The 26,029-nt window shown below is 35.4% G+C and overlaps 2 protein-coding genes and 1 long non-coding RNA gene across 5 annotated transcripts; 2 read left to right on the forward strand and 1 right to left on the reverse strand.

Annotated features, from left to right (window-relative positions):
• Positions 1-10,056: 10,056 nt before the first annotated feature.
• Positions 10,057-15,939, reverse strand: LOC137739475 (putative serine/threonine-protein kinase PBL22). Of its 2 annotated transcripts, XM_068479049.2 has the most exons (8): positions 15,500-15,939; positions 14,599-15,042; positions 13,098-13,469; positions 12,524-12,733; positions 11,621-11,992; positions 11,198-11,441; positions 10,969-11,116; positions 10,057-10,737 (listed from the first exon to the last, which is right to left on the reverse strand). In XM_068479049.2, exons 1-8 carry the CDS (start codon positions 15,513-15,515, stop codon positions 10,360-10,362), a joined length of 2,184 nt encoding a protein of 727 aa, XP_068335150.2. In that variant the 5' UTR covers positions 15,516-15,939; the 3' UTR covers positions 10,057-10,359. The 2 variants fall into 2 exon arrangements, with proteins under 2 accessions (XP_068335150.2, XP_088556261.1); XM_088700135.1 differs by lacking the exon at positions 14,599-15,042 and having other exon boundaries at positions 15,500-15,892.
• Positions 15,940-18,921: 2,982 nt separating this feature from the next.
• LOC137740133 (DEAD-box ATP-dependent RNA helicase 24) lies at positions 18,922-24,099 on the forward strand. Of its 2 annotated transcripts, XR_015966512.1 has the most exons (6): positions 18,922-19,803; positions 19,977-21,205; positions 22,377-22,416; positions 22,559-22,973; positions 23,055-23,204; positions 23,458-24,099. XR_015966512.1 is itself a non-coding variant. In XM_088699979.1 (5 exons), the coding sequence occupies exons 1-5, from the start codon at positions 19,191-19,193 to the stop codon at positions 23,104-23,106; spliced, it is 2,349 nt and encodes a 782-aa protein (XP_088556105.1). In that variant the 5' UTR covers positions 18,926-19,190; the 3' UTR covers positions 23,107-23,377. The 2 variants fall into 2 exon arrangements, 1 of the variants encoding a protein (XP_088556105.1); XM_088699979.1 differs by lacking the exon at positions 23,458-24,099 and having other exon boundaries at positions 18,926-19,803; positions 23,055-23,377.
• A 1,118-nt stretch (positions 24,100-25,217) lies between these two features.
• Positions 25,218-25,712, forward strand: LOC137739262 (uncharacterized). The gene is made up of 2 exons (XR_011069088.2): positions 25,218-25,354; positions 25,532-25,712. It is a non-coding gene; the product is annotated as an uncharacterized LOC137739262 (long non-coding RNA).
• The last annotated feature ends 317 nt before the right edge of the window (positions 25,713-26,029 follow it).

Here is a 26,029-nt window from a genome sequence, read left to right on the forward strand (position 1 = left end):
TTAAATTGCTAGTTAGCTAGCGACCTTGCTTCTATTTGATCACTAGCTTACTAGCAACTCCCTTCAAGGACAATAGGAAGAAAAGTACCAATTGTAACATTTTTACCCCTCCTTTTTTTCTTTTTCTTTTTCCATTGAATTTTTTTTCCTAAAACTATTTTTTATTGATTTTTAAAGTTGAAAATATGAGAATATCTTTAAATTTGGGTTTTAAATCGTTAATTTCAATTGTTTAAATATTAATTATAATAGATTTAGCATGGGAAAATATATTTTGAAGAACATGAATATGATAGTTTGTAGTTATGGTAAGAGAAATAAAAAAAGTAAAAAAATTGAAAAGAGAGGGATCGGTATGAAATTAGCGACTTTATTTCAGTAAAATTGCTAGTCAGCTAGCGATCGTAATTCTATATGATCGCTATCTGACTAGCAACTCTCTTCACAGACAATAGGAAGAAAAGTACCGATCGTAACATTTTTACCCCTCCTTTTTTTCTTTTTCTTTTTTCATTGAATTTCTTTTCCATTGAATTTTTTTTCCTAAAACTATTTTTTATTGATTTTTAAAGTTGAAAATATGAGACTATCTTTAAATTTAGGTTTTAAATCATTCATTTCAATTGTTTAAATATTAATTATAATAGATTTAGCATGGGAAAATATATTTTGAAGAACATGAATATAATAGTTTGTAGTTATGGTAAGAGAAATAAAAAAAATAAAAAAATTGAAAAGAGGGGCATCGGTATGAAATTAGCGACTTTATCTCGGTTAAATTGCTAGTTAGCTAGCGGCTTTGCTTCTATTTGATCGCTAGCTTACTAGCAACTCCTTTCAAGGACAATAGGAAGAAAAGTACCGATCGTAACATTTTTACCCCTCCTTTTTTTCTTTTTCTTTTTCCATTGAATTTCTTTTCCTAAAACTATTTTTTATTGATTTTTAAAATTGAAAATATGAGAATATCTTTAAATTTAGGTTTTAAATCATTCATTTCAATTGTTTAAATATTAATTATAATAGATTTAGCATGGGAAAATATATTTTGAAGAACATGAATATGATAGTTTGTAGTTATGGTAAGAGAAATAAAAAAAATAAAAAAATTGAAAAGAGAGAGATCGGTATGAAATTAGCGACTTTATTTCAGTTAAATTGCTAGTTAGCTAGCGACCTTGCTTCTATTTGATCGCTGGCTTACTAGCAACTCCATTCAAGGACAATACGAAGAAAAGTACCGATCATAACATTTTTACCCCTCCTTTTTTTCTTTTTCTTTTTTCATTGAATTTCTTTTCCATTGAATTTTTTTTCCTAAAACTATTTTTTATTGATTTTTAAAGTTGAAAATATGAGAATATCTTTAAATTTAGGTTTTAAATCATTCATTTCAATTGTTTAAATATTAATTATAATAGATTTAGCATGGGAAAATATATTTTGAAGACCATGAATATAATAGTTTGTAGTTATGGTAAGAGAAATAAAAAAAATAAAAAAATTGAAAGGACGGGGATCGGTATGAAACTAGAGACTTTATTTCAGTTAAATTGCTAGTTAGCTAGCGACCTTGCTTCTATATGATCGCTAGCTTACTAGCAACTCCCTTCATGGACATAGGAAGAAAAGTACCGATCATAACATTTTTACCCCACCTTTTTTTCTTTTTCTTTTTCCATTGAATTTTTTTTCATAAAACTATTTTTTATTGATTTTTAAACTTTAAAATATGAGAATATCTTTAAATTTAGGTTTTAAATCGTTAATTTCAATTGTTTAAATATTAATTATAATAGATTTAGCATGGGAAAATATATTTTGAATAACATGAATATAATAGTTTGTAGTTATGGTAAGAGAAATAAAAAAAATAAAAAAATTGAAAAGACGGGGATCGGTATGAAACTAGAGAATTTATTTCAGTTAAATTGCTAGTTAGCTAGCGACCTTGCTTCTATATGATCGCTAGCTTACTAGCAACTCCCTTCAAGGACAATAGGAAGAAAAGTACCGATCATAACATTTTTACCCCACCTTTTTTTCTTTTTCTTTTTCCATTGAATTTCTTTTCCATTGAATTTTTTTTCCTAAAACTATTTTTTATTGATTTTTAAAGTTGAAAATATGAGAATATCTTTAAATTTAGGTTTTAAATCATTCATTTCAATTGTTTAAATATTAATTATAATAGATTTAGCATGGGAAAATATATTTTGAAGAACATGAATATGATAGTTTGTAGTTATGGTAAGAGAAATAAAAAAAATAAAAAAATTGAAAGGACGGGGATCGGTATGAAACTAGAGACTTTATTTTAGTTAAATTGCTAGTTAGTTAGCGACCTTGCTTCTACATGATCGCTAGCTTACTAGCAACTCCCTTCAAGGACAATAGGAAGAAAAGTACCGATCATAACATTTTTACCCCACCTTTTTTTCTTTTTCTTTTTCCATTGAATTTTTTTTCCTAAAACTATTTTTTATTGATTTTTAAAGTTGAAAATATGAGAATATCTTTAAATTTAGGTTTTAAATCATTCATTTCAATTGTTTAAATATTAATTATAATAGATTTAGCATGGGAAAATATATTTTGAAGAACATGAATATGATAATTTGTAGTTATGGTAAGAGAAATAAAAAAATAAAAAAATTGAAAAGACGGGGATCGGTATGAAACTAGAGACTTTATTTTAGTTAAATTGCTAGTTAGCTAGCAACCTTGCTTCTATATGATCGCTAGCTTACTAGCAACTCCCTTCAAGGACAATAGGAAGAAAAGTACCGATCATAACATTTTTACCCCACCTTTTTTTCTTTTTCTTTTTCCATTGAATTTCTTTTCCATTGAATTTTTTTTCCTAAAACTATTTTTTATTGATTTTTAAAGTTGAAAATATGAGAATATCTTTAAATTTAGGTTTTAAATCGTTAATTTCAATTGTTTAAATATTAATTATAATAGATTTAGCATGGGAAAATATATTTTGAAGAACATGAATATGATAGTTTGTAGTTATGGTAAGAGAACTAAAAAAAATAAAAAAATTGAAAAGAGAGGGATCGGTATGAAATTACCGACCTTATTTCTGTTAAATTGCTAGTTAGCTAGTGACCTTGATTACAATCGATCGCTAGCATACTAGCAATTCCTTTCAAGGACAATAGGAAGAAAAGTACCGATCGTAACATTTTTACCCCTCCTTTTTTTCTTTTTCTTTTTCCATTGAATTTCTTTTCCATTGAATTTTTTTTCCTAAAACTATTTTTTATTGATTTTTAAAGTTGAAAATATGAGAATATCTTTAAATTTAGGTTTTAAATCATTCATTTCAATTGTTTAAATATTAATTATAATAGATTTAGCATGGGAAAATATATTTTGAAGAACATGAATATGATAGTTTGTAGTTATGGTAAGAGAAATAAAAAAAAATAAAAAAATTGAAAAGAGAAGGATGGGTATGAAATTAGCGACTTTATGTCAGTTAAATTGCTAGTGAGCTAGCGATCGTAATTCTATACGATCGCTATCTTGCTAGCAACTCTCTTCAAGGACAATAGGAAGAAAAGTACCGATCGTAACATTTTTACCCCTTCTTTTTTTCTTTTTCTTTTTTCATTGAATTTCTTTTCCATTGAATTTTTTTTCCTAAAACTATTTTTTATTGATTTTTAAAGTTGAAAATATGAGAATATCTTTAAATTTAGGTTTTAAATCATTAATTTCAATTGTTTAAATATTAATTATAATAGATTTAGCATGGGAAAATATATTTTGAAGAACATGAATATGATAGTTCGTAGTTATGGTAAGAGAAATAAAAAAAATAAAAAAATTGAAAAGAGGGAGATCGGTATGAACCTAGCGATTTTATTTCAATTAAATTGCTAGTTATCTAGCGATCGTATTTCAATATGATCGCTATCGGACTAGCAACTCTCTTAAAAAACAATAGGAAGAAAAGTACCGATCGTAACATTTTTACCCCTCCTTTTTTTCTTTTTCTTTTTTCATTGAATTTCTTTTCCATTTAATTTTTTTTCCTAAAACTATTTTTTATTGATTTTTAAAGTTGAAAATATGAGAATATCTTTAAATTTAGGTTTTAAATCATTCATTTCAATTGTTTAAATATTAATTATAATAGATTTAGCATGGGAAAATATATTTTGAAGAACATGGATATGATAGTTTGTAGTTATGGTAAGAGAAATAAAAAAAATAAAAAAATTGAAAAGAGAAGGATGGGTATGAAATTAGCGACTTTATGTCAGTTAAATTGCTAGTGAGCTAGCGATCGTAATTCTATACGATCGCTATCTTGCTAGCAACTCTCTTCAAGGACAATAGGAAGAAAAGTACCGATCGTAACATTTTTACCCCTCCTTTTTTTCTTTTTCTTTTTTCATTGAATTTCGTTTCCATTGAATTTTTTTTCCTAAAACTATTTTTTATTGATTTTTAAAGTTGAAAATATGAGAATATCTTTAAATTTAGGTTTCAAATCATTAATTTCAATTGTTTAAATATTAATTATAATAGATTTAGCATGGGAAAATATATTTTGAAGAACATGAATATGATAGTTCGTAGTTATGGTAAGAGAAATAAAAAAAATAAAAAAATTGAAAAGACGGGGATCGGTATGAAGCTAGTGACTTTATTTCAGTTAAATTGCTAGTTAGCTAGCGACCTTGCTTCTATTGGATCGCTAGCTTACTAGCAACTCTTTTCAAGGACAATAGGAAGAAAGTACCGATCGTAACATTTTTACCCCTCCTTTTTTTTCTTTTTCTTTTTCCATTGAATTTCTTTTCCATTGAATTTTTTTTTCCTAAAACTATTTTTTATTGATTTTTAAAGTTGAAAATATGAGAATATTTTCTTATTGATTTTTTTTCCTAAAACCTAAATTTAAAGATATTCTCATATTTTCAATTTTAAAAATCAATAAAAATAGTTTTAGGAAAAAAAATTCAATGGAAAAGAAATTCAATGGAAAAAGAAAAAGAAAAAAAGGAGGGGTAAAAATGTTACGATCGGTACTTTTCTTCCTATTGTCCTTGAAGGGAGTTGCTAGTAAGCTAGCGATCGAATAGAAGCAAGGTCGCTAGCTAACTAGCAATTTAACTGAAATAAAGTCTCTAGTTTCATACTGATCCCCGTCTTTTCAATTTTTTTATTTTTTTTATTTCTCTTACCATAACTACGAACTATCATATTCATGTTCTTCAAAATATATTTTCCCATGCTAAATCTATTATAATTAATATTTAAACAATTGAAATTAATGATTTAGAACCTAAATTTAAAGATATTCTCATATTTTCAACTTTAAAAATCAATAAAAAATAGTTTTAGGAAAAAAAATTCAATGGAAAAGAAATTCAATGAAAAAAGAAAAAGAAAAAAAGGAGGGGTAAAAATGTTACGATCGGTACTTTTCTTCTTATTGTCCTTGAAGAGTGTTGCTAGTAAGATAGCGATCATATTGAAATACGATCGCTAGCTAACTAGCAATTTAACTGAAATAAAGTCGCTAAGTTCATACCGATCCCCCTCTTTTCAATTTTTTTATTTTTTTTATTTCTCTTACCATAACTACGAACTATCATATTCATGTTCTTCAAAATATATTTTCCCATGCTAAATCTATTATAATTAATATTTAAACAATTGAAATTAATGATTTAAAACCTAAATTTAAAGATATTCTCATATTTTCAACTTTAAAAATCAATAAAAAATAGTTTTAGGAAAAAAATTCAATGGAAAAGAAATTCAATGAAAAAAGAAAAAGGAAAAAAGGAGGGGTAAAAATGTTACGATCGGTACTTTTCCTATTGTCCTTGAAGAGAGTTGCTAGTAAGATAGCGATCATATTGAATTACGATCGCTAGCTAACTAGCAATTTAACTGACATAAAGTCGCTAATTTCATACCGATCCCCCTCTTTTCAATTTTTTTATTTTTTTTATTTCTCATACCATAACTACGAACTATCATATTCATGTTCTTCAAAATATATTTTCCCATGCTAAATCTATTATAATTAATATTTAAACAATTGAAATTAATGATTTAAAACCTAAATTTAAAGATATTCTCATATTTTCAATTTTAAAAAGCAATAAAAATAGTTTTAGGAAAAAAAATTCATTGGAAAAGAAATTCAATGGAAAAAGAAAAAGAAAAAAAGGAGGGGTAAAAATGTTACGATCGGTACTTTTCTTCCTATTGTCGTTGAAGAGAGTTGCTAGTATGTTAGCGATCTAATAGAAGCATGGTCGCTAGCTAACTAGCAATTTAACAGAAATAAAGTCGCTAATTTCATACTGTCACATCCCGACCCGGGGCGGATCACTTCCCGGGCCCACTCCACTACCGTAGCACGATATTGTCTGCTTTGGGCTTACCATTCCCTCACGGTTTTGTTTTTGGGAACTCACGAGCAACTTCCCGGTGGGTCACCCATCCTGGGAGTGCTCTAGCCCCCTTCTCGCTTAACTTCGGAGTTCCTACGGAACCCGAAGCCAGTGAGCTCCCAAAAGGCCTCGTGATACGTAGGGATGAGAATATACATTTAAGGATCACTCCCCTGGACGATGTGGGATGTCACAATCCACCCCCCTTAGGGGCCCGACGTCCTCGTCGGCACATCACAACCAGGGTTAGGCTCTGATACCAAATGTCACATCCTGGTCCGGGGCGGATCACTTCCCGGGCCCAACTCCACCACCGTAGCACGATATTGTCCGCTTTGGGCTTACCATTCCCTCACGGTTTTGTTTTTGGGAACTCACGAGCAACTTCCCAGTGGGTCACCCATCATGGGATTGCTCTAGCCTCCTTCTCGCTTAACTTCAGAGTTCCTACGGAACCCGAAGCCAGTGAGCTCCCAAAAGGCCTCGTGATAGGTAGGGATGAGAATATACATTTAAGGATCACTCCCCTGGACGATGTGGGATGTCACACATACCGATCCCCCTCTTTTCAATTTTTTTATTTTTTTTATTTCTCTTTCCATAACTACAAACTATCATATTCATGTTCTTCAAAATATATTTTCCCATGCTAAATCTTTTATAATTAATATTTAAACAATTGAAATTAATGATTTAAAACCTAAATTTAAAGATATTCTCATATTTTAAACTTTAAAAATCAATAAAAAATAGTTTTAGGAAAAAAAATTCATTGGAGAAGAAATTCAATGGAAAAAGAAAAAGAAAAAAAGGTGGGGTAAAAATGTTATGATCGGTACTTTTCTTCCTATTGTCCTTGAAGGGAGTTGCTGGTAAGCTAGCGATCATATAGAAGCAAGGTTGCTAGCTAACTAGCAATTTAACTGAAATAAAGTCTCTAGTTTCATACCGATCCCCGTCTTTTCAATTTTTTTATTTTTTTTATTTCTCTTACCATAACTACAAACTATCATATTCATGTTCTTCAAAATATATTTTCCCATGCTAAATCTATTATAATTAATATTTAAAAAAATTGAAATGAATGATTTAAAACCTAAATTTAAAGATATTCTCATATTTTCAACTTTAAAAATCAATAAAAAATAGTTTTAAGAAAAAAAATTCAATGGAAAAGAAATTCAATGAAAAAAGAAAAAGAAAAAAAGGAGGGGTAAAAATGTTACGATCGGTACTTTTCTTCCTATTGTCCTTGAAGAGAGTTGCTAGTCAGATAGCGATCATATAGAATTACGATCGTTAGCTGACTAGCAATTTAACTGAAATAAAGTCGCTAATTTCATACCGATCCCTCTCTTTTCAATTTTTTTTTTTATTTCTCTTACCATAACTACAAACTATCATATTCATGTTCTTCAAAATATATTTTCCCATGCTAAATCTATTATAATTAATATTTAAACAATTGAAATTAACGATTTAAAACCTAAATTTAAAGATATTCTCATATTTTCAACTTTAAAAATCAATAAAAAATAGTTTTAGGAAAAAAAAATTCAATGGAAAAGAAATTCAATGGAAAAAGAAAAAGAAAAAAAGGAGGGGTAAAAATGTTACGATCGGTACTTTTCTTCCTATTGTCCTTGAAGGGAGTTGCTAGTAAGCTAGCGATGAAATAGAAGCAAGGTCGCTAGCTAACTAGCAATTTAACTGAAATAAAGTCTCTAGTTTCATACCGATCCCTGTCTTTTCAATTTTTTTATTTTTTTTATTTCTCTTACCATAAGTACAAACTATCATATTCATGTTTTTCAAAATATATTTTCCCATGCTAAATCTATTATAATTAATATTTAAAAAAAATGGGGCTAAATCTATTAATTAATATTCAAAAAAAATAAAAAAATAAAACCATTGTAGCCCCATTTTGTTAAGCACTAGCGTCGTATATTTCCATGCAAAATGCTTGGTAGGAGCCATGCAAAGACAGACTAATATTTACCCTCTTTCTTGTATTTCAATTTTTCTGTATTTTAAGGTCACTGTACTAAGTGCAGTCTAATAGTATTCTTTTCGAATTATAAAGTGGACAAGGATTGTTTGCCCTCTTACTTCCGCTGCCCTCTCGTGTCCTTCTGTTTGTGTGGTTACGGTTAAGCCATATCAACATTTTATATTACTATTCATTTTTTGTCTTATTATCTCTATAAAAAATAATATAAAATGTTGACGTGGCTTAACCGTGACCACAAAAATAGGAAGGCATGGGAGGGCACCGAAAGTGGGAGGACAGACAATCCTTGTCCTTATAAAGTAGGTCTCAAATTCGAACTTGTAATAAGCGAGGGAGATGAGGTTCAGGCCTTGAAAAACGTCAGTAATCAAGATTTTAATTATCTCATTTCCCACTTTTTTATATGGGAACTTTAACAAAAAGTTTCTTAACTGTTCATTTTAATGAAAAATCATATTTTTACACTAAAATGTCAATCTTGATCAGTGGCGGATTTAGGATTTCAAACTCGGGGGGTCCAAACATAAAAGCTCAAAAAAAGAAAAAAAAAGAATTAGACTAATTTGGTTCCGTATCACTATTTTCTACTGAATTTGGTTCATTGAATAAATCAAGATTAATCTCAAAGGTAATACAACGAACAAATTCTCCTCAGCCACATAACGCAAATTAGTGACTCTACAAAGATAAAATTTGTTAATGTAACATATACATTATTAATTGGGAGTTACGACTAGAGTCTAGGATTAAAAAACTTATATGAATTTGGAAGAAATAAAATTAGGCACCTAAAGGCGGTGGGGAATAGGGTAACCTGGGTTTAAAGTTGGAAGGTCGCGACGATTGGGGCTGAGAGTTCTTAAATATAATTTGGAGATACTAGGAAAGACCGGGGTTCTCGGGCTCTATAAAGAATACAAAGATATTTTAGTTTTTAAATTTTTTATAACGACCTGACTCAAAAACGCTGTCGATTTGACTAGGTCTTTTAAAACAAAAATTAAAAACTTATTCTTCTTCTTTGTTATCAGCATTGTTGCCTGCACATCCATGGAGGCAACAAGCCTCTCCACTGCACCTACCCAAATTGTTGGAAGGTTCTGAAGGTCGATCACAAGTGTTTCTTTGGGCTTCCGAAGGGTCCCGGGTCCCTATATGGATCCGCTAGTGATCTTGGTACTATTCACTTTACCCTTTATTTTATCCTTATCGTTAAAGCTCAAAGTTTTTAAACCTTTTTCATTAATTTTCCTTTTTTTATATTCTCTTGATCCGTGGTCTTCCTGCTCTAAGCCTTGCCGTCTTCTTTTCCTTCCCTTTCCTTTTAACCAACTTATATTAGGCATTTGTGAAATGTTTTCTGCATTACAATCCGAGGCACCGTCTGCTGTGTCATTGTACCTCCACGGATTCGGCCGCCGTGCTTGTGAGGGTGGAGAGAAAGGGTAAGGGGAAAGAGGAAGAGGAAGGCTAAAGACTTCTGTTTGGCCATCCAAACACGTAGAAGGCAGTAAGGCAGCAACTGCTAGCTACAGTCGTTTAGCCATCATTTCTCATTCCAATTTCAGTACCTACTCGATAACATGGATTTGAAAGAACGAGGAAAATAAATAAACACGAAACCCTTGAACGCCAATTTCATGAACCAAGCTTACAAGTAATATACAAAATTTCATCCACAGTGCCGAGAACCACTGCCCGGAGGAATACTAAACAGCGGGGCACTGTGGAGGAATACTAAACAGCGGTTCCCCCACACAAGGGACTACAAAAGGACACTCGCCCCTTTCCCCCCAACAAAAATCACAATCACAACACCTGACCCAGACTCAAAAATCAACTTGTATCTCCCCATCACAAAAGGGGACTGCTCCTAAGTTGCTATATCAGGGATCCTTTGAACAGAACAAGTAATCATCGTCCTTCGTGAAGATCTTCAGAGAAAACAGCTGCTCGAGAGACGTTGTCATTATCAAAGGCACTTAGACCAGAGTAAGGACCAGAAGAGAACATCGAAGATGACACATCGGATTCAAAGGTTATTGAAGACTCCCTGTTATTGGGTCTGGCAGTGGAAGAGGTTAACATGGAATCCTGATATTCTGTGATTCGTTGCACCATCTTCAGTGATTGTACCACTTCACCCATTGTAGGGCGTTGGCTTGCCTCAGAAGCAACACAAGCCGCTGCAATTGTGCAAACTCGTACAAAATCCTCCGTCGGGTACTTTCCTTCAAGACTAGGGTCAGCGAGCTCATCCAGTCTATCCTTGTCTCTAAGAATTGGCCTCGACTGGATAATAGAAAAACCCACATGTATCACTTTCCAATCCAAAATTATAATGGCAAAATACCAATCAAGTATCATTTTTAATATGAAAAAAAAGGTTATACATTTATCGCTTGTTTTTTTTGTTCTTTTTTCCCCTAAAGAATACCATGCTTCTTACGTTAAATCTTTTCAAGAGAAAATGGTCATTTTGAAACAGAAGAATGAGGGGAGCAATGTATGAATAATACTAACCCAAGTTACTAGATTCTCCTGTCCGGCTGGCTGTGACATATCTACAGGCTTTCTTCCAGTGAGTAACTCAAGAAGGACAACTCCATAACTGTAAACATCACTTTTAACAAGTAGGTGTCCAGTCATGGCGTACTCTGGAGCCACATACCTGCAAATCAAATAGTTACGTCTTAGTGCATTCCAAATCGTGGAAGTGAAAAACTTAAGGAGGGGAGAAATCGAGACCAACCCAAATGTTCCCATCACACGGGTAGAAAGATAATTTGCTCTGCCTTCAGGTGCCTGTTTGGCCAGGCCAAAATCAGCAACTTTAGCATGAAAGTTATTCTCAAGCAATATATTGGATGCTTTAAAATCTCTGTGGATGACACAAGGTTGTGAGTCTTCATGCAGGTAAGCGAGTCCTCTGGCAGCATCAAGTGCAATTTTCATTCGGGTGTCCCAATCCAAAGGACAATTTACTCCCAGGGGACCTGAGACGGGGAGAGAGAGAGGTGTCAGTAAGGCACATCAAAAAGAAAAAGTATAATTATGATGTAAAATGTTTTCCATTTTCAACTGCTACACCCAAACTAAACAATTAAATGCATAAATTTAATAGAAACAGTTATTTTTTAGATGGAACATGGCAGTACGTGATTCAAGAAATTACCATGGAGCCAGGCCTCCAAGCTTCCATTTGGTACAAGCTCATAGCAAAGTAAGTTTTGTGAGGAGTCACGACTGCTATAGTACCCCACAAGTTTCACCAGATTACGATGATGCAGCCTGCTCAGCATTTCAACCTCAACCAAGAACTCCTTATCCCCCTGTTGGCCTCCATTGGTAAGTCTTTTAATTGCTACAGCTGTACCATCACTTAAGACACCCTTGAACACCCTGCCAAAACCACCCTCTCCGAGTATGCTTTCAAAGTTGTTTGTTGCTTGTTTAAGTTCTTCATATGCCAGAAATCGAGTGCTGCTTGGGTGAGGTAAAGATCCTACCGCTTGCACTGTATCAACAGTCCTCTGCTTTTCAGGGGCTGAAAAAGTCAAGGAAAAAGGAAGGCAAAAGGCATGAGATAAACAACGTGCAAAAGGAAACCTATACTGTATCATGCAGAACGGTCATATTCAAATTTATATAAGTTCTTTGTTTTTGGGATAAAATCTATTTCAACTTTCTGCTTTGGTGTTTCAAGCAACGTTTTTCATCAGATCCCAAATGTACTTCAGCTGGTTAACTGGATTTAGATCATTGGAAATACAACTAGTTACAAGCTTTAACTTAATTTATACAGACATACTCGCACAAATGCAACCATTTACTCATATTTTTAGGCATGATTTACATATACTTTTATTTTTAAGCAGCAAGAATTTATAGGAATATTATCTAGGTGACAATATCTTCATCATCTTGATGATTGCATACTATGAAAGTATAACTAAAAGTTGGTCTGTAAAATGTTTCCCAGCAGTAAGTTATGAACAGGATAATACCATAGATTATGGGCAAATGGGGAGGAAAAAAAAACAAGAAAATGTACAAATCTGACAATTGAAACACATACCTGTTTCTATAAGAGATGCTTTAGTCTTCTCTCGACGGAATGTGCCCAAACAAAGTATGAGCACAGATATAATGGCAATGAACAATATGCCGACGCCAATACCAATAATAAGACTCCAATTTGAATGCCTCCCTTTATCTGAAGCACTTAAGGATGTAAGAGTAGGGGGTGGATTTGCTTGGCCTTCCACTGGTGATGCAGCAATAGGAGCTTAAAAAAGAAAAGAAAGAAGACCATGTTAAAATTCATATAAGAGATTTAACTTCCAACCATCAAAATCAAGCATGCAACATTTTCGGTAGTGCAAATAAATTATTGCTCTACCCTTTCACAGTTTGAACAACACACGAACACACACCCAATATATTGTATGGTAAAAGCAAGCAGACATCTACCTTGATGCAGATTGCCAAATTAACTATTTCGAAACTGTTACCATCAATTAAAAGAATGAAGATATACCTATTTAGGACGTAAAACATTACAGTCATATCAATATAAAGATTGACATCATATTGCAACCATATACAAGTATAGATGATTCTAAAACATGAGGGTAACAAGTCAGAATTACCATGAGAAGGAGGTGGAGGCTTAAACCAAGTTATATTGAGGAGTTTGTAATCGCCCACTAATGCAGGGTTCAATTTAACCTTGTGCATGACAAGAGAAGAGTTTATTGCGGACGCATCACTCACTGAGAAACTGGATCCTGAATTGGGAGTAATATCCATCGAAATATTTAATCTTGATAATCCGAGTACATAAAAGTTAATCAGCTCTATTTGAGAAACTTGCAAATGAAGCTCGGAAGCTAGTTCTTCAAGAAAAATATTCCAGTTAGGATTTTGTGAAACATTTAGGAGAAGAATATCAAGCTTTATGGGATAAGCACAGTGGCAACCCTGACTTCCTCGTCTCAGTACCATGTCTGGTTTGCAACAGTCTGGAAGGAGTGAAAAAAACACCCTTGTCAGTCTCAGCACTCTTACATTACTCAACATTGCACAGTATAAACAAGAACTGGGTAGTTAATACATTAAATTTTAATATGAAATTAAGTAAGAATTTTAGTGCATCATCACAGGTACATAACTTCAAAACATACATTTAAATTTTTGGGAAAAAAAAGAAAGTAAATAATACTACGAAAGATGGAAAAGAAATCCATCAAGGAAACACAACAACCAGTGCCTAATAAAATTTTATTACATCAAATCAAGACTCCCAACCAATTAAGATGTATTACACCAATAGGAATCACCCGAAAATGCTTGGACAAAGAGGTTCAAAGAGACCATATATTTGACTCTACCAAATAGAACCGTATTGTCCATCCTCTTTTCAAATATCAATTTATTCCTTTCTATCCAAATAGATTAAATAGAAGCCAAAACTGCACATCATCAAAGTGTAATAGCCTTCTTCTTTTCCCCCATTCCAAATATGTTCGCAATCAACAAAGAGTGACACTGTCATAGTTTCTTGGCCAGATTCCACACCACTCCAAAACACTTGAAACAGTCTACTCTACACACGCAAGCACATCCCCATTTCTAAGAAAAGAAAAGGACCACATGTGCGGCACACTCTCAATGTGATCCTGTAATTCAATTTAATAACCTGGTCTATTTTTTTAAGGCCTCATTTAAGGATCATTCTTACAAAAAAATTAGCCAAATCAGATACCATTTAAGCCATGTTTACAGTGATTTAAAAAAAAAAAAATACACAAACCAAAATTATCATGATGGTAATCAGTCGTCCAATCATTTTTTATTTTGCTCATTTTAGTATGGATGATCATTGAAGGAAGCCATAAAACATATGGACAGCTGAAATCATGGAATAATTGCAGCAGATTGAATGTGGTCCCTTACTGTTCTTAGAACTATGGATCCCTTATGAGAAGGGCACTATATGTCTGTATGTGTGCGTGTCAAGCATATTAGTGATTATATCACTTCTTCATGGTAAAGTAGTGATCTAAAATGACTGAATTTGCAGACAGAGAGAGGGAGAGAGAGAGAGGGAGGGGGGGGGGGTATAAGATTGCAGTCCAGAGTGTAACTTACTGGAAATGGAAGGAGTGAGCGGGGGCTGTGCTAAACCAGAAGGAATTGTACCAGCACTCGACTGTGTTGGGGCGATATTCTTAAAGCTAGCAAGTGGAGGTGCCAAGCCACTCCTCTTCATTGATGGCTTTGACAATCGAGAAGCTGTAGGGGGGTGACCAGCAGTTATCAAGGGTCCATAAAAAGGAGGGTGTGCGGGAGATAGAGCAACTGACGCAGCATGTGGCAAGAAATGTTTTTGCCAGCGTCTATGGTAGTGGGACACTGGCAAAGTGGCTGGCAGGGGAAGATTTGGCATAGCTGGTGCAGCCAAAGGTGCACTCGATAGAGATACTGATGGTGCTTTGAGTAAACCATAGGTTTCACTGGCTTCAGTGACGGATATCACATAACAGAACAAAAGCAATTGATTCATCACCAACCATTGAACCTTGTTCAATATTCCTGCATTGTTCATTCCAAAATAGAGTTTAAATGCACCTATCAATAAACAACTCATGCTCGCAGAATACGAAAAGCTCTAAACTTGTAATTGACTAACGCAAATTTTACTGAGAATGGAATGAACGAAGAGATTAAAACATCCCTCACTAACTGAGCCCTAATTGAATGTCTTTTCTATGAAGGGGCAAACGCACACTAAGCCTTGTTTTCATTACTTTTCTCGGCATCCAAACAAAGAATTACAAAAGTTACACTCTAGGAATACCCTCGTCGCCTTCTACTACTAAAATGTAATGGAAAATTCGATAAAATATACGACAATTATATAAAATAATAAAAAACAATTAAGCTTCAACTAATCAATTATTCAACTGAGTCCTCACTTCAGCACTTGACCTAATCACCGAGATAATCGAAAATGACCTAAAAGAAATAGAATTAGCAGTTGGGATAGTACCTGTGAGCTCAGACATCACCGACGCCTCGATTACTAGGAAACGATTCAGATCTGAAACCAAAAGCGAGATCACACCCTTGACGAGCACAGCCTTGAACACGAAGCAATACTAGGAGGTGAAACAATCCCTAAAAGAGCTCAAACGAGGATGATCCAACGGCGGAGAAGTCGTGAAGATGGGAACTCGGAGAAGTGAACTCGGAGCAGTCGTAATCGCCATCGCCGAGTTGAATCGTTGGGACAGAGTGAGCTGAGTTCACGAGAGAGAGAGAGAGAGAGAGAGAGAGAGGAGAGAGAGAGAGTGGTTAACTGTTTGGTGGAGGAGTCGTTGAGTTCACTCTGTTATCAGTGCTGCATAAGCTTTTTGCTTTTCTTTTTTCATTCTTTTTATATATTTTGGGTATGGGGAGGCGCACCTGCTTTTTATCCATTATTAACGTGGGCTGCTGACTGTTAGGGGAAAAAGTGTTAACAAACAAAATTAACGGTAAAAAAAAGGCCGTCTGGGTTGTTGTCTCCTCTGGGCAGGAAGAAGTTGATTGGGACATTGGGTGGCGGGAATGCACGCCCATCGAGTATGAACCTTGTGATGTTATGAGAAGGGACTCGCAAAATTAGACAAATGTGTATACGTTAAGCTTATTTTTAGTCGAGTTTTATGGAACATTATTTTAATTTTACTTTATCTTTTGTCATTTAAAAGTTATCATTTTATTATCTGAAGCTCAGAGTTCGTTCCACTTTTACTTGTGGAGTCTCTCTTCTCCCAGAACGGTCGCATCTTAAAACATATTTACGAACCAACACTCAATAAGACTATGTCACATTTGCAATTAATTTTATTATAATCTTCTAGTAAAAACATTCAACCATCAAAAATATTAAATTTTAAAGAAATTGAAGAGATGAAAAGAAAAAAAAAAATTAATTAGTCTGGCGCACCCAAATCAAACTCACATAAGAAATTAAGAGATTTAAGGTAACGTTGAGCGAATTTTGAGTTTTATGGAGACGACTTTTAAGTTTTAGGGTCAAAATGGGATCAAAATCGAGTTACAAGAGGCAAAGTGAGGCGAACTTTGAGTTTCATGGAGTAAAAGTGGTGACTTTTGAGTTACATGGAGCAAAGTGAAATCAAATTCTAAGAGGCTTAGCTAAAAATAGGCCTATATGTTATAAATAGGCTAAAGTAAGGGAGAACGAAACCGAAGTTGAACGAGAGAATAATGTATTACATTATTTATTTGTGTAACTATACTAGACAATAAATGCCGATAAAGTGAGGGGAGGAAGATTGGTTATATTACTTTTTACTTTTGATCTTTGTGTAAGAGAAAGTATTGTTACAAATTGTTTATTGAGATAGGCAGATAGAAAGACGGGATGATCTTTACGGAGTAGGATTTTCTCCTCTCTTTTTTCCCTTCCCTTCCCTCCTCTCCTATTTGAACGGTCACAATTAAACCACGTCAACATCTTATATTAATTTTTTTATAACAAAAAAAAAGACAAAATAAAAGAATGTGAGAGGAGGGGATGGAAGTGGATGGAAAGAGAAGATGAGAGAATTCTAGTCCGATCTTTACATTGCAAACGCCCTTCATATAGGGAAGCCTTGCACTCGTAGGAAACAATAGCATGAGTGAAAAGTCATCACTTTTCCACCCAAAGCTTTTAATTATTGTCACCAAAGTCAATTTTAGTGGTACGTTGGTTTGCTTCTTCATGCATTTGTATGTGCAGCATTCACACTATATTTCACAACAAAATGTGTTTTTACCATAGATAAGAACGTAATCTTATATGGTTGGTTGTGTTATCTAGAGGAAACACGTAGAAACAGCCTTGCTCTCGAAATACAATCACTACCAGTCCATTATGACTAAAACACTGTCATGATGAAAAATATTGAGGAGATCAATAGTCCCCATATCATATTTGTTGACCATTTCTCTTTGAACCCCTTTCCGTCGTATCGACTGGTTCTCTTCCTCTTCGCTGCACTCTCTACTATAAATAAATTCACCCTGTTTTCCACATACACAACCAACCCACCGCAACCCCTCCACCACTAGTCCCATTAGTGTCAATTTGTGTAAATGTCGGTGCTATTTTTTTTTCTAGGTTTATGCATTATTGTCTCTATTTTTCACTTGTGGGGAACTATTAAAGATTGCTTCACTTGGGTATTATGGGTTTTGATTGCTAATTGAAGTTAAAACTCAAATCAACAATACGACACCATATTAACAAAAAATAAAAATGATATTAACATCTCGTGACAACAGAATATAAACTTAGTGTGAATAATATGGATGGTATATCGATGCCATGTTGAGCCATTGATGAAACTACCGACACCAAAGTGGCACGAAGATATTAAAATAATACCAATGGAAAAACCAAATATATTTTACAATAACCAATGTTGTCAAATACAAAATAAACACTGCATAAAGAGAGACTATAAAATGTCCAACCAATAACATGATTGACTTTGATTCAAGAGAACATCGACATTCTCATCGGTGAGCACTGAGATACATACAAGAATTTAATCCATGTAAAAGAGGTACAACACATTTATATTTAAGATATATGATGATTTGTGGGCTTTTGTAGCCCTAATTTGACAGAGCATACATACATAAGGAGAGTTGAGAGAGCGAGAGGGGCAGCAAAACTAAAACGAGGGCTGTCCAGATGTCCTCGATATTTTTCAGTGCAAAGCTTATGAGTTGAGGGTATTTTTGCGAAAGAAGAGCTATTATGGGTCGTTATGAGATTCCATAGAGGAATAAATCTATTTTTAAGGACAATCATGGTCTTTTTAATGGAGTTCAGACAATCCATTGTTTGTGAACTATGAGGAGAACTTTCGTTTGGGGATTAGCCGAGGAAGAGAGGAAGAAATTTAGAGAGGCTTAGGGTTTGGTTTAAGGAATAGAATGATAAGGACGATACCATACCAGAGCTGAACGTTGTTAGTCAGTTGTTCACCACACAATAAAGTAATTTTGTAAGATAAGGAGAGTGTTTCAGATTGAGACATTTGAGCCTCTTCTAAGCTAAAATTTTGGCTCCACCACTACACATAATGCTTACATTTTTATGGTACGAATTTTTGCATGTGCTTGAGGATTTAGTTTGTAATTAAGTGCATAGTTCTACATTTTTCTTTACATATCAAAATTAAAAAAAATATAATCCCAAAAAGAAAAGATTGGAAAAACAATAATTGAATATTATTATTCATTTTCTAAAAATTTCATTGCGCATTCCTTGTAAATGTAATTTTTTTTTTTAAATAAAAAGTTTGGACTGTAGTGCGTGCGCTTGAAATTTCTATTTCCGTTTGCTACAAACTGGGCCTACCCAACATAGCCCAACGACATAAAAGAACCCAAAGAGAGAGGGGATCCAATCAGCACCCGACCCGAACTATCCCACGGCATCCGGTCCCTCCCAAATCTCATTTGATAATCGGCGGCCGTTGCCTCCCTCCGCCTCACTACTTCTCCTTACACCCGCTCTCTTCCCTCCTTTTATCTCCTCACTGCTCAAACCCCCAACCGATTCCAAACCCTACACGTTAGGGTTTATCAATTTCAATCTCTCTCTCTCTCTCTTTTTCTGAAAAATTCAATTTAGGGTTTTCGTCACTGTAACAGAAGCTGACCAATTTCCAAAGATGTCGAAGAGAAAATTCGGATTCGAAGGCTTTGGCATAAACAAGCAATCCACCTTCGATTTCGAGCGGTCACAGCAAGCCCCTCGGCGGCTCTACGTCCCTCCGTCGTCTCGCGGCGGAAACAGCCACGACAACTTCGAAGACACCGACCTCGACAACATTGATTACGACGACAACGATGGTTCCAATGATCCCGGGAATGATAACAGCCACGGCGACGGTGGCGGCGGTGATGAGGAAGTAGATCCTCTGGATGCTTTCATGGAGGGGATTCACGAGGAGGTGAGGTCAGCTCCGCCGCCGAAGCAGAAAGAGAAAGCCGAGAAGTACAAGGACGATGAGGAGGAGGATCACATGGAGAGTTTTCTGAGGGCTAAGAAGGACGTGATGCTGACGCTGGCATCGGATGCTTTACACGCCGGATATGACTCCGACGAGGAGGTATATGCGGCCGCCAAGGCCGTCGATGCCGGGTTGTTGGAGTACGATTCGGATGATAATCCCATTGTTCTTGACAAGAGGAAGATCGAGCCAATTCCAGCTCTCGATCATAGTTCAATCGACTACGAGCCTTTTAATAAGGATTTTTACGAGGAGAAAGAGTCGATTTCAGGTAAATTCCATTCAACCAACTGAGAATTTTGTTTTGGTTTTTCTGAATTTAGTTGAAATGCGTAGCAAAATATTTAAATTTGAGTGAGAGAGAACATAGATTGGTAGAAGTTCTTAAGGAGATATTTGATTTGGAAGACGAAAGTTAACTGATGTTTTGTTTTCGTTCTTTAGGGATGAGTGAGGAGGATGTTTTTGAGTACAAGAAGAGCTTGGCCATCCGTGCGTCGGGTTTTGATGTGCCGAGGCCGGTCAAGACATTTGAAGACTCTGGATTTTCTTCACAGCTCATGACTGCCATAAAAAAACAAGACTATGTAAAGCCGACACCAATACAGTGCCAAGCTCTACCCATAGTTCTTTCCGGGAGAGATATCATTGGTATTGCGAAAACTGGTTCTGGAAAGACGGCTGCTTTTGTCCTTCCAATGATTGTCCACATTATGGATCAGCCGGAACTTCAAAAAGAAGAGGGTCCTATTGGAGTGATATGTGCACCTACTAGAGAGCTGGCGCACCAAATATACTTAGAGTCCAAGAAATTTGCTAAATCACATGGGATACGTGTCTCTGCTGTATATGGTGGAATGTCTAAGCTTGATCAGTTCAAAGAACTTAAGGCAGGATGTGAAATAGTTGTTGCTACTCCCGGGAGATTAATAGACATGCTTAAAATGAAGGCACTGACAATGATAAGGGCAACTTACCTAGTACTTGATGAGGCTGATCGGATGTTTGACCTTGGGTTTGAGCCTCAAATTAGGTCTATTGTTGGTCAGATTCGACCAGACCGACAGACATTGCTCTTTTCTGCAACAATGCCTCGTAAAGTTGAAAAGTTGGCTAGGGAGATTCTCTCTGATCCTATAAGAGTTACAGTGGGTGAGGTGGGAATGGCCAATGAGGATATCACTCAGGTTGTTCATGTAATTCCTTCTGATGCTGATAAGTTGCCCTGGCTTCTTGAGAAGTTACCTGGAATGATTGATGAGGGTGATGTTTTAGTGTTTGCTTCGAAAAAAGCTGCAGTGGATGAGATTGAGTCACAGCTTGCTCAGACAGGTTTTAAAGTCACAGCTCTGCATGGTGACAAGGACCAGGCATCTCGGATGGATATTTTGCAAAAATTTAAATCTGGCATTTACCATGTTCTTGTTGCAACTGATGTTGCTGCCCGTGGTCTTGACATCAAGTCAATTAAGTCAGTTGTGAACTTTGATATTGCAAAAGACATGGACATGCACGTCCATCGAATTGGTAGAACAGGTCGTGCTGGTGATAAGGATGGCACTGCATACACTCTTATTACACAGAAAGAGGCACGTTTTGCTGGTGAGTTGGTTAATAGCTTGGTTGCTGCTGGTCAGATTGTTTCCACGGAGCTCATGGACCTTGCGATGAAGGTAATTTTGCACTACTATTAACAATTTTTTGTGGTTTATATAGCGAGTTTATGCATGCATCCAACTATGTTAATGCCTTCTTGTTTTAGAGATGTTGGTTATAAGTTATAACTTAACCATAGTTTTGTAATCCTATAATGCATTTATGTTCTGGGGCCAGGCACTTACAAGTTATTCATATGGCCTCTGGTAAAATGTTCTCTTTATGCAATCTGGACAAAAACATCTACAGGTGTTTGCCTCACAAATAAACTACATTAGATTCAATATATAGGTGCATAGGTTGCTTCTGATTTATAGTGCACTTTGAGAGGCCAAGATGGATTTGATGAACCATTTGGTCTTCAAGGCCATATTTAGAAAAGCTTCAGTATGTCCTGCAATTACAGGGATCTTGAGATCTTTGACTTAATAATGTCAAGATAGTCAATTTCTGGAAAAGCACTTAGTTTGGGTAGAGTAACTAGACGGTTTTTAGTAGTCCCATCTCTACTTCAGACTATGGTCTGCATAGCAAAGGAGTTGTTGGGGTGTATTTTGGCTTGTTGTGTTGTGGATTGATTCATAGAGATGAATTGAAAGATGAAGCTCGGTCTGGGGGCTTAATAGTTTTTTATGTATTATAAAGCACTTTGGTCCTCCAAATACTTGCTCGCATTCCGGTCTGCCTATATGTCACTTGAGGCCAACTAATTTGCATTTGACAACTAAGAGATAATTGCATTTTGAGTACTAAATCACAATTACCAGGCATGAACCTTTAGTAAATTGTCACCTATTTTCCTTTGCGCCAATTTATTTCATAGGCATAAATGCACAGGTTATCATGATAGATGGTTGCACATGCAAATGTTAGAAGTTTGACACTACAAGAGCCGCTCATGCATCGCTTCTTCAATCTTGTGTCTTTAATGCTTGCTTGCTCGCTACCTGTAGCTTTTGTGTTTCGTATCCATAAAAAAAATACACTGCAATACTTTTTGTATTTTTCTCTTTAATTGGTTTCTGTCTCCTACTTGGTGGTGCATCTTGATAGTTATTTAGGGTGTATCTCGTTTGTGGAACTTTTGTTTCTCTCCTTTACTATGTTTCTTGTTTGATAGCTTTAGATGTTAGATTTCAGATCTTACATGCTTTATTTCTTAGTGGGATTTACCTTGTTTATTGTCAGGATGGGAGATTCAGGTCCAAACGTGATTCAAGAAAAGGAGGTATAATGTCTGATCATATTAAAATTTCTATCGTTTGCAAGATAAGGATAGTAACTTTTACTGGATATTTGAAGGAGGTTCATTGCATATTAAATTAGTCTTTTCTAGAATTTCACATAATGATATTATATGGATTCTGCAGGTGGAAAGAAAGGTAGAGGGAGGGGAGGCGGTGGCGGCGGTGGTCGAGGTGTGCGTGGGGTGGATTTTGGTCTGGGAATTGGATATAATACGGAGTCCAATAATTCTTCATCGCATACCGTTGCTAGTCGATCTGCTACAGTAACACCTGTGAGGACAGGAATGATGTCACAGTTCAAGACTAAATTCGTTGCTGCTTCATCCAACTCTCCAAGTCAAGCTTCAGGTAACAGCTATAGTGCACCCAGCAGACCAGCATTACGAGGATTTGTATCTGGTGGTTCAATTGGTGGGGATGTATATAGAACTCAGGCAACCAGTACAATTGCTCCTGCTCTTACCCCCGCTCCTACATCAGTGGTAAACGTATCTTCTCAGAACTCTGGAGTAAATGCAAGTCAGAAGCCCTCTGAAAGGTTAATAAAGGTTCTTCTTAATTAGAATTTTTAATGTTTTTAATTGGTGCTGATCAGTTTCATTTGTTGTGTCTGTTGCAGTTCTAGAGATAAACCTAGAGAAAGGCGGAGGCGGTCTGGTTGGGACTGTTAATCATACAGTTGAACTACACCACTCTCACATGTATGAGAAGTTTTGTTTTTGATGTGGAAGATCCAAGTCCTGATATGCCTGTATTATTGTTGATCTTGGTAAGTTTATTTATTTTGTTTTAGTTGGGTACCGAATTATGTATGCCTGTATTTTTTATTCCCTTTGTAGAAATCGGCTTTGGCAGCTTGATCAATCAATTTGGTCAATTTCTTAATTGGCTTAATTGGCTTGCTGCACAAATAATGAACGATCTACAATAGCTTGATCAGCCTGTCCCGTTCGTGTGTACTGATTTATAGCAAACCTCTGCAAGATTAGTCATGCCTCCTTTTCGTTTTCATGCTGTTGCAGATGGAGGAAATTACTTGTCCTGAAATTAAAAGTTAAAAAGGACAGATAAGAGTGTTCCAGATCAAGACCTCAAGTGGTGTATACAAACGATTTTTGATGTTTCCCCAAAATTTTAATTTCGAAGTAGGGAGGTTGTTGAGTGGGAAGAAGGTGAGTAGATATTACTTATCTCTGTTAGAGTTAATTCGTTACTTGGCGTCACAATGCCCGTATGACATTTTCTTTGATAGTTCTTTACCACTGAGAGCCTCTTCATCGACTAGCTTTGGAGGTTGTAGTCTATGTTGGATGTTTTACAGATTTGTAATTTATAAGGCTTGGTTGTTGTTGTTGTTTTCGTTCTACCGCGTGGCTGCATTTTTCTACCAAAACACTCCTCTCCTCGTCCAAAAACCAACAAATCAAGGGTTTCAAGTGGAGCAGAGGTCACTTACCGAGCTATGAAGGCCAGTGTCGTCCGTAATTCTTACCAAATCAAATGCGTGCGTGAGGCCGTCACGTAGTTGAACTTGTAGCTAGACGTACAAACATAGCATTTGTATGATCAAAGCCAAAGGAACGTATAACTGTGTATATATGTGTTGCGAGTATCAAATTATGAGTGAGCAAATGGGATTATGGTTCTTTTCCATCTTCTTTTCATCCCTTTCTCTTACATTCTCTATTTTGTCTTTCTCTTACCTTTTCTATTTTGTCTTTCTCTTTTTATAAAAAATTAATGTAAAATGTTAACTGTGACTGTTCAAATCAGAGAGGAGGGAAGGGAAGGGAAAAAAAGAGAAGAGAGAATCTTATTATGTGCAAATGGATCACATAACTCTTCAGCAACACAAGGAACGTGACATGTTATCCATCAAATTTATGTACTTGATCCCATTCCATAAAAAACATAGTGGTCCATAGGAGACGTCCAAAATTCAATCCCTCTATTGGGTCTGCTCCAGTAGAGGTAGAGGTCGAGGTAAAGGTCTCACCACAAATTTTCCTCCAAGCACATGACTTGATACGTAGTGGGCCCCTTGGTTGCACAGTTAGGCAGGTCATAAATGAATCCGGATCTTCGATGATTCGGAGATCTGTTAATTTTGTCCGTTTATTATATATTGCACGATTAGAAATTATTTTAAATATTTTTATTTAAAATTAAACACAAATAATATTTAACAAAAACTGATCGCACAATATACGATGAACGAATATGATTCACGAATTCCTAGAATCATCGTCAAAAAGATCTAGAGAGGGATCCAGATCCTGAGCCTAGGAATCAATTGATCCGGCCTATTGAAATTTGATCTAACAGTTACAACAAACAGGAATCCCATTAAAAGTTATAATAATGATAACCGTTAGATCAAATTTTAATAGGCCGAATTAATTGATCCATATGCTCAAGATCCTTAGAGTCGGAGATAATCTGAATCCTCTATAGAGGATCCTGTTGGGTCATAAATCACCGATTAATTTGGGATCTAAATCCAACAGCTCAAAAATAAACCAAACCGACCCAAGTCACCCTTCCATTACTCCATCTCACTCACATCTCTCTCTTTTCTCTGTGATTCTGGCGAAGACAAGCATTTGAAGAAGAAGAGGAGGAGGACCCAAATGATCCAATTCTCACATCTGAAAATCTATAACAAACAAATCTGAACACCACCATATCCGATCAAACACTCCAATATTCCAATTATCTCGCCCTTTCTCGGTGATTTTCCGATGCACACCGCCTCCTACCTCCCTCTTCGGCCTCGAGGCGATCTCATGGTCTCTCATCTACCGCACCAACTCCTACAAGTCCCTCCGCTCCTCCATCGACAAAGCCGCCAAGAAGCTCGAGACCATGAAGACTGACTCCTCCTCTTCCGCCGCCACCACCACCACGGCGCTTAAATGGGTGACTTGGGGCTGCCCGGAGCTTCCCAGAATCCTCGTTCAGAAGCACTTTCGCCTTAGACAGGCCGCCACACTCGCACCCCCGTTAATTTTTTTTTTGACAATTTGAAGTTTGATTGAAAATTGGAATGGGTTTTTGAAGGTTGATCGAAAAGTTGTTGCTTGATTTCTGTTACAGGTTCGAAGATAATCATGTTCTGGTCAAGCTGTTGAAGCACATGAGCGCCCACTCAAAAGGGTAACTGATATTTGTCTTACATTTCATAGTTTTTTTGGGGTTTTTATGTATGATTTCGTTCGGGAAATTAAATTGATAGCTTGTGTAATGAAGACTAAAAAATATAGAACAATTTGTAAGAGCTCAATGTTACCAAGACAATAATTTATCATAAGAACAATCCTTAGCTACTCGAGGATGAGTTGGAATTCCTACTCAAAATTGTTCGTGTTCGAATCACAAAGTTTTGTGTTTATGATCATAATCGTTAATAGTATGAATAACTATGTTAAGATCATATTTACAAAAAATGAATTAAAAATAAGGTTATTTAGCCAACTATTCTATTAATTACATAGACGGTTCGTAATACATTACCAATTCCATTTATTTGTTTTTTATACAGTTTGAAGATTAAATGACTTTAGTTTTAATTGATTTTGTATAGCCAATCTTTAT

This window comes from Pyrus communis, chromosome 9 (genome assembly GCF_041283825.1).
Source record: "Pyrus communis isolate YQ-2024b chromosome 9, ASM4128382v1, whole genome shotgun sequence".
NCBI lineage: Eukaryota > Viridiplantae > Streptophyta > Magnoliopsida > Rosales > Rosaceae > Pyrus > Pyrus communis.

Coding starts and splice junctions, on each gene's coding strand:
- LOC137739475 (XM_068479049.2), bottom strand. Junction 12,734..13,097: donor GCCTCCACCTCCTTCTCATG/GTAATTCTGACT, acceptor TTCTTTTTTAAG/CTCCTATTGCTGCATCACCA. Junction 11,117..11,197: donor CGTGTGATGGGAACATTTGG/GTTGGTCTCGAT, acceptor TTTGATTTGCAG/GTATGTGGCTCCAGAGTACG.
- LOC137740133 (XM_088699979.1), top strand. CDS start 19,191: ATGTCGAAGAGAAAATTCGGATTCGAAGGCTTTGGCATAAACAAGCAA. Junction 19,804..19,976: donor GGAGAAAGAGTCGATTTCAG/GTAAATTCCATT, acceptor TTCGTTCTTTAG/GGATGAGTGAGGAGGATGTT. Junction 22,974..23,054: donor AGTCAGAAGCCCTCTGAAAG/GTTAATAAAGGT, acceptor TGTCTGTTGCAG/TTCTAGAGATAAACCTAGAG.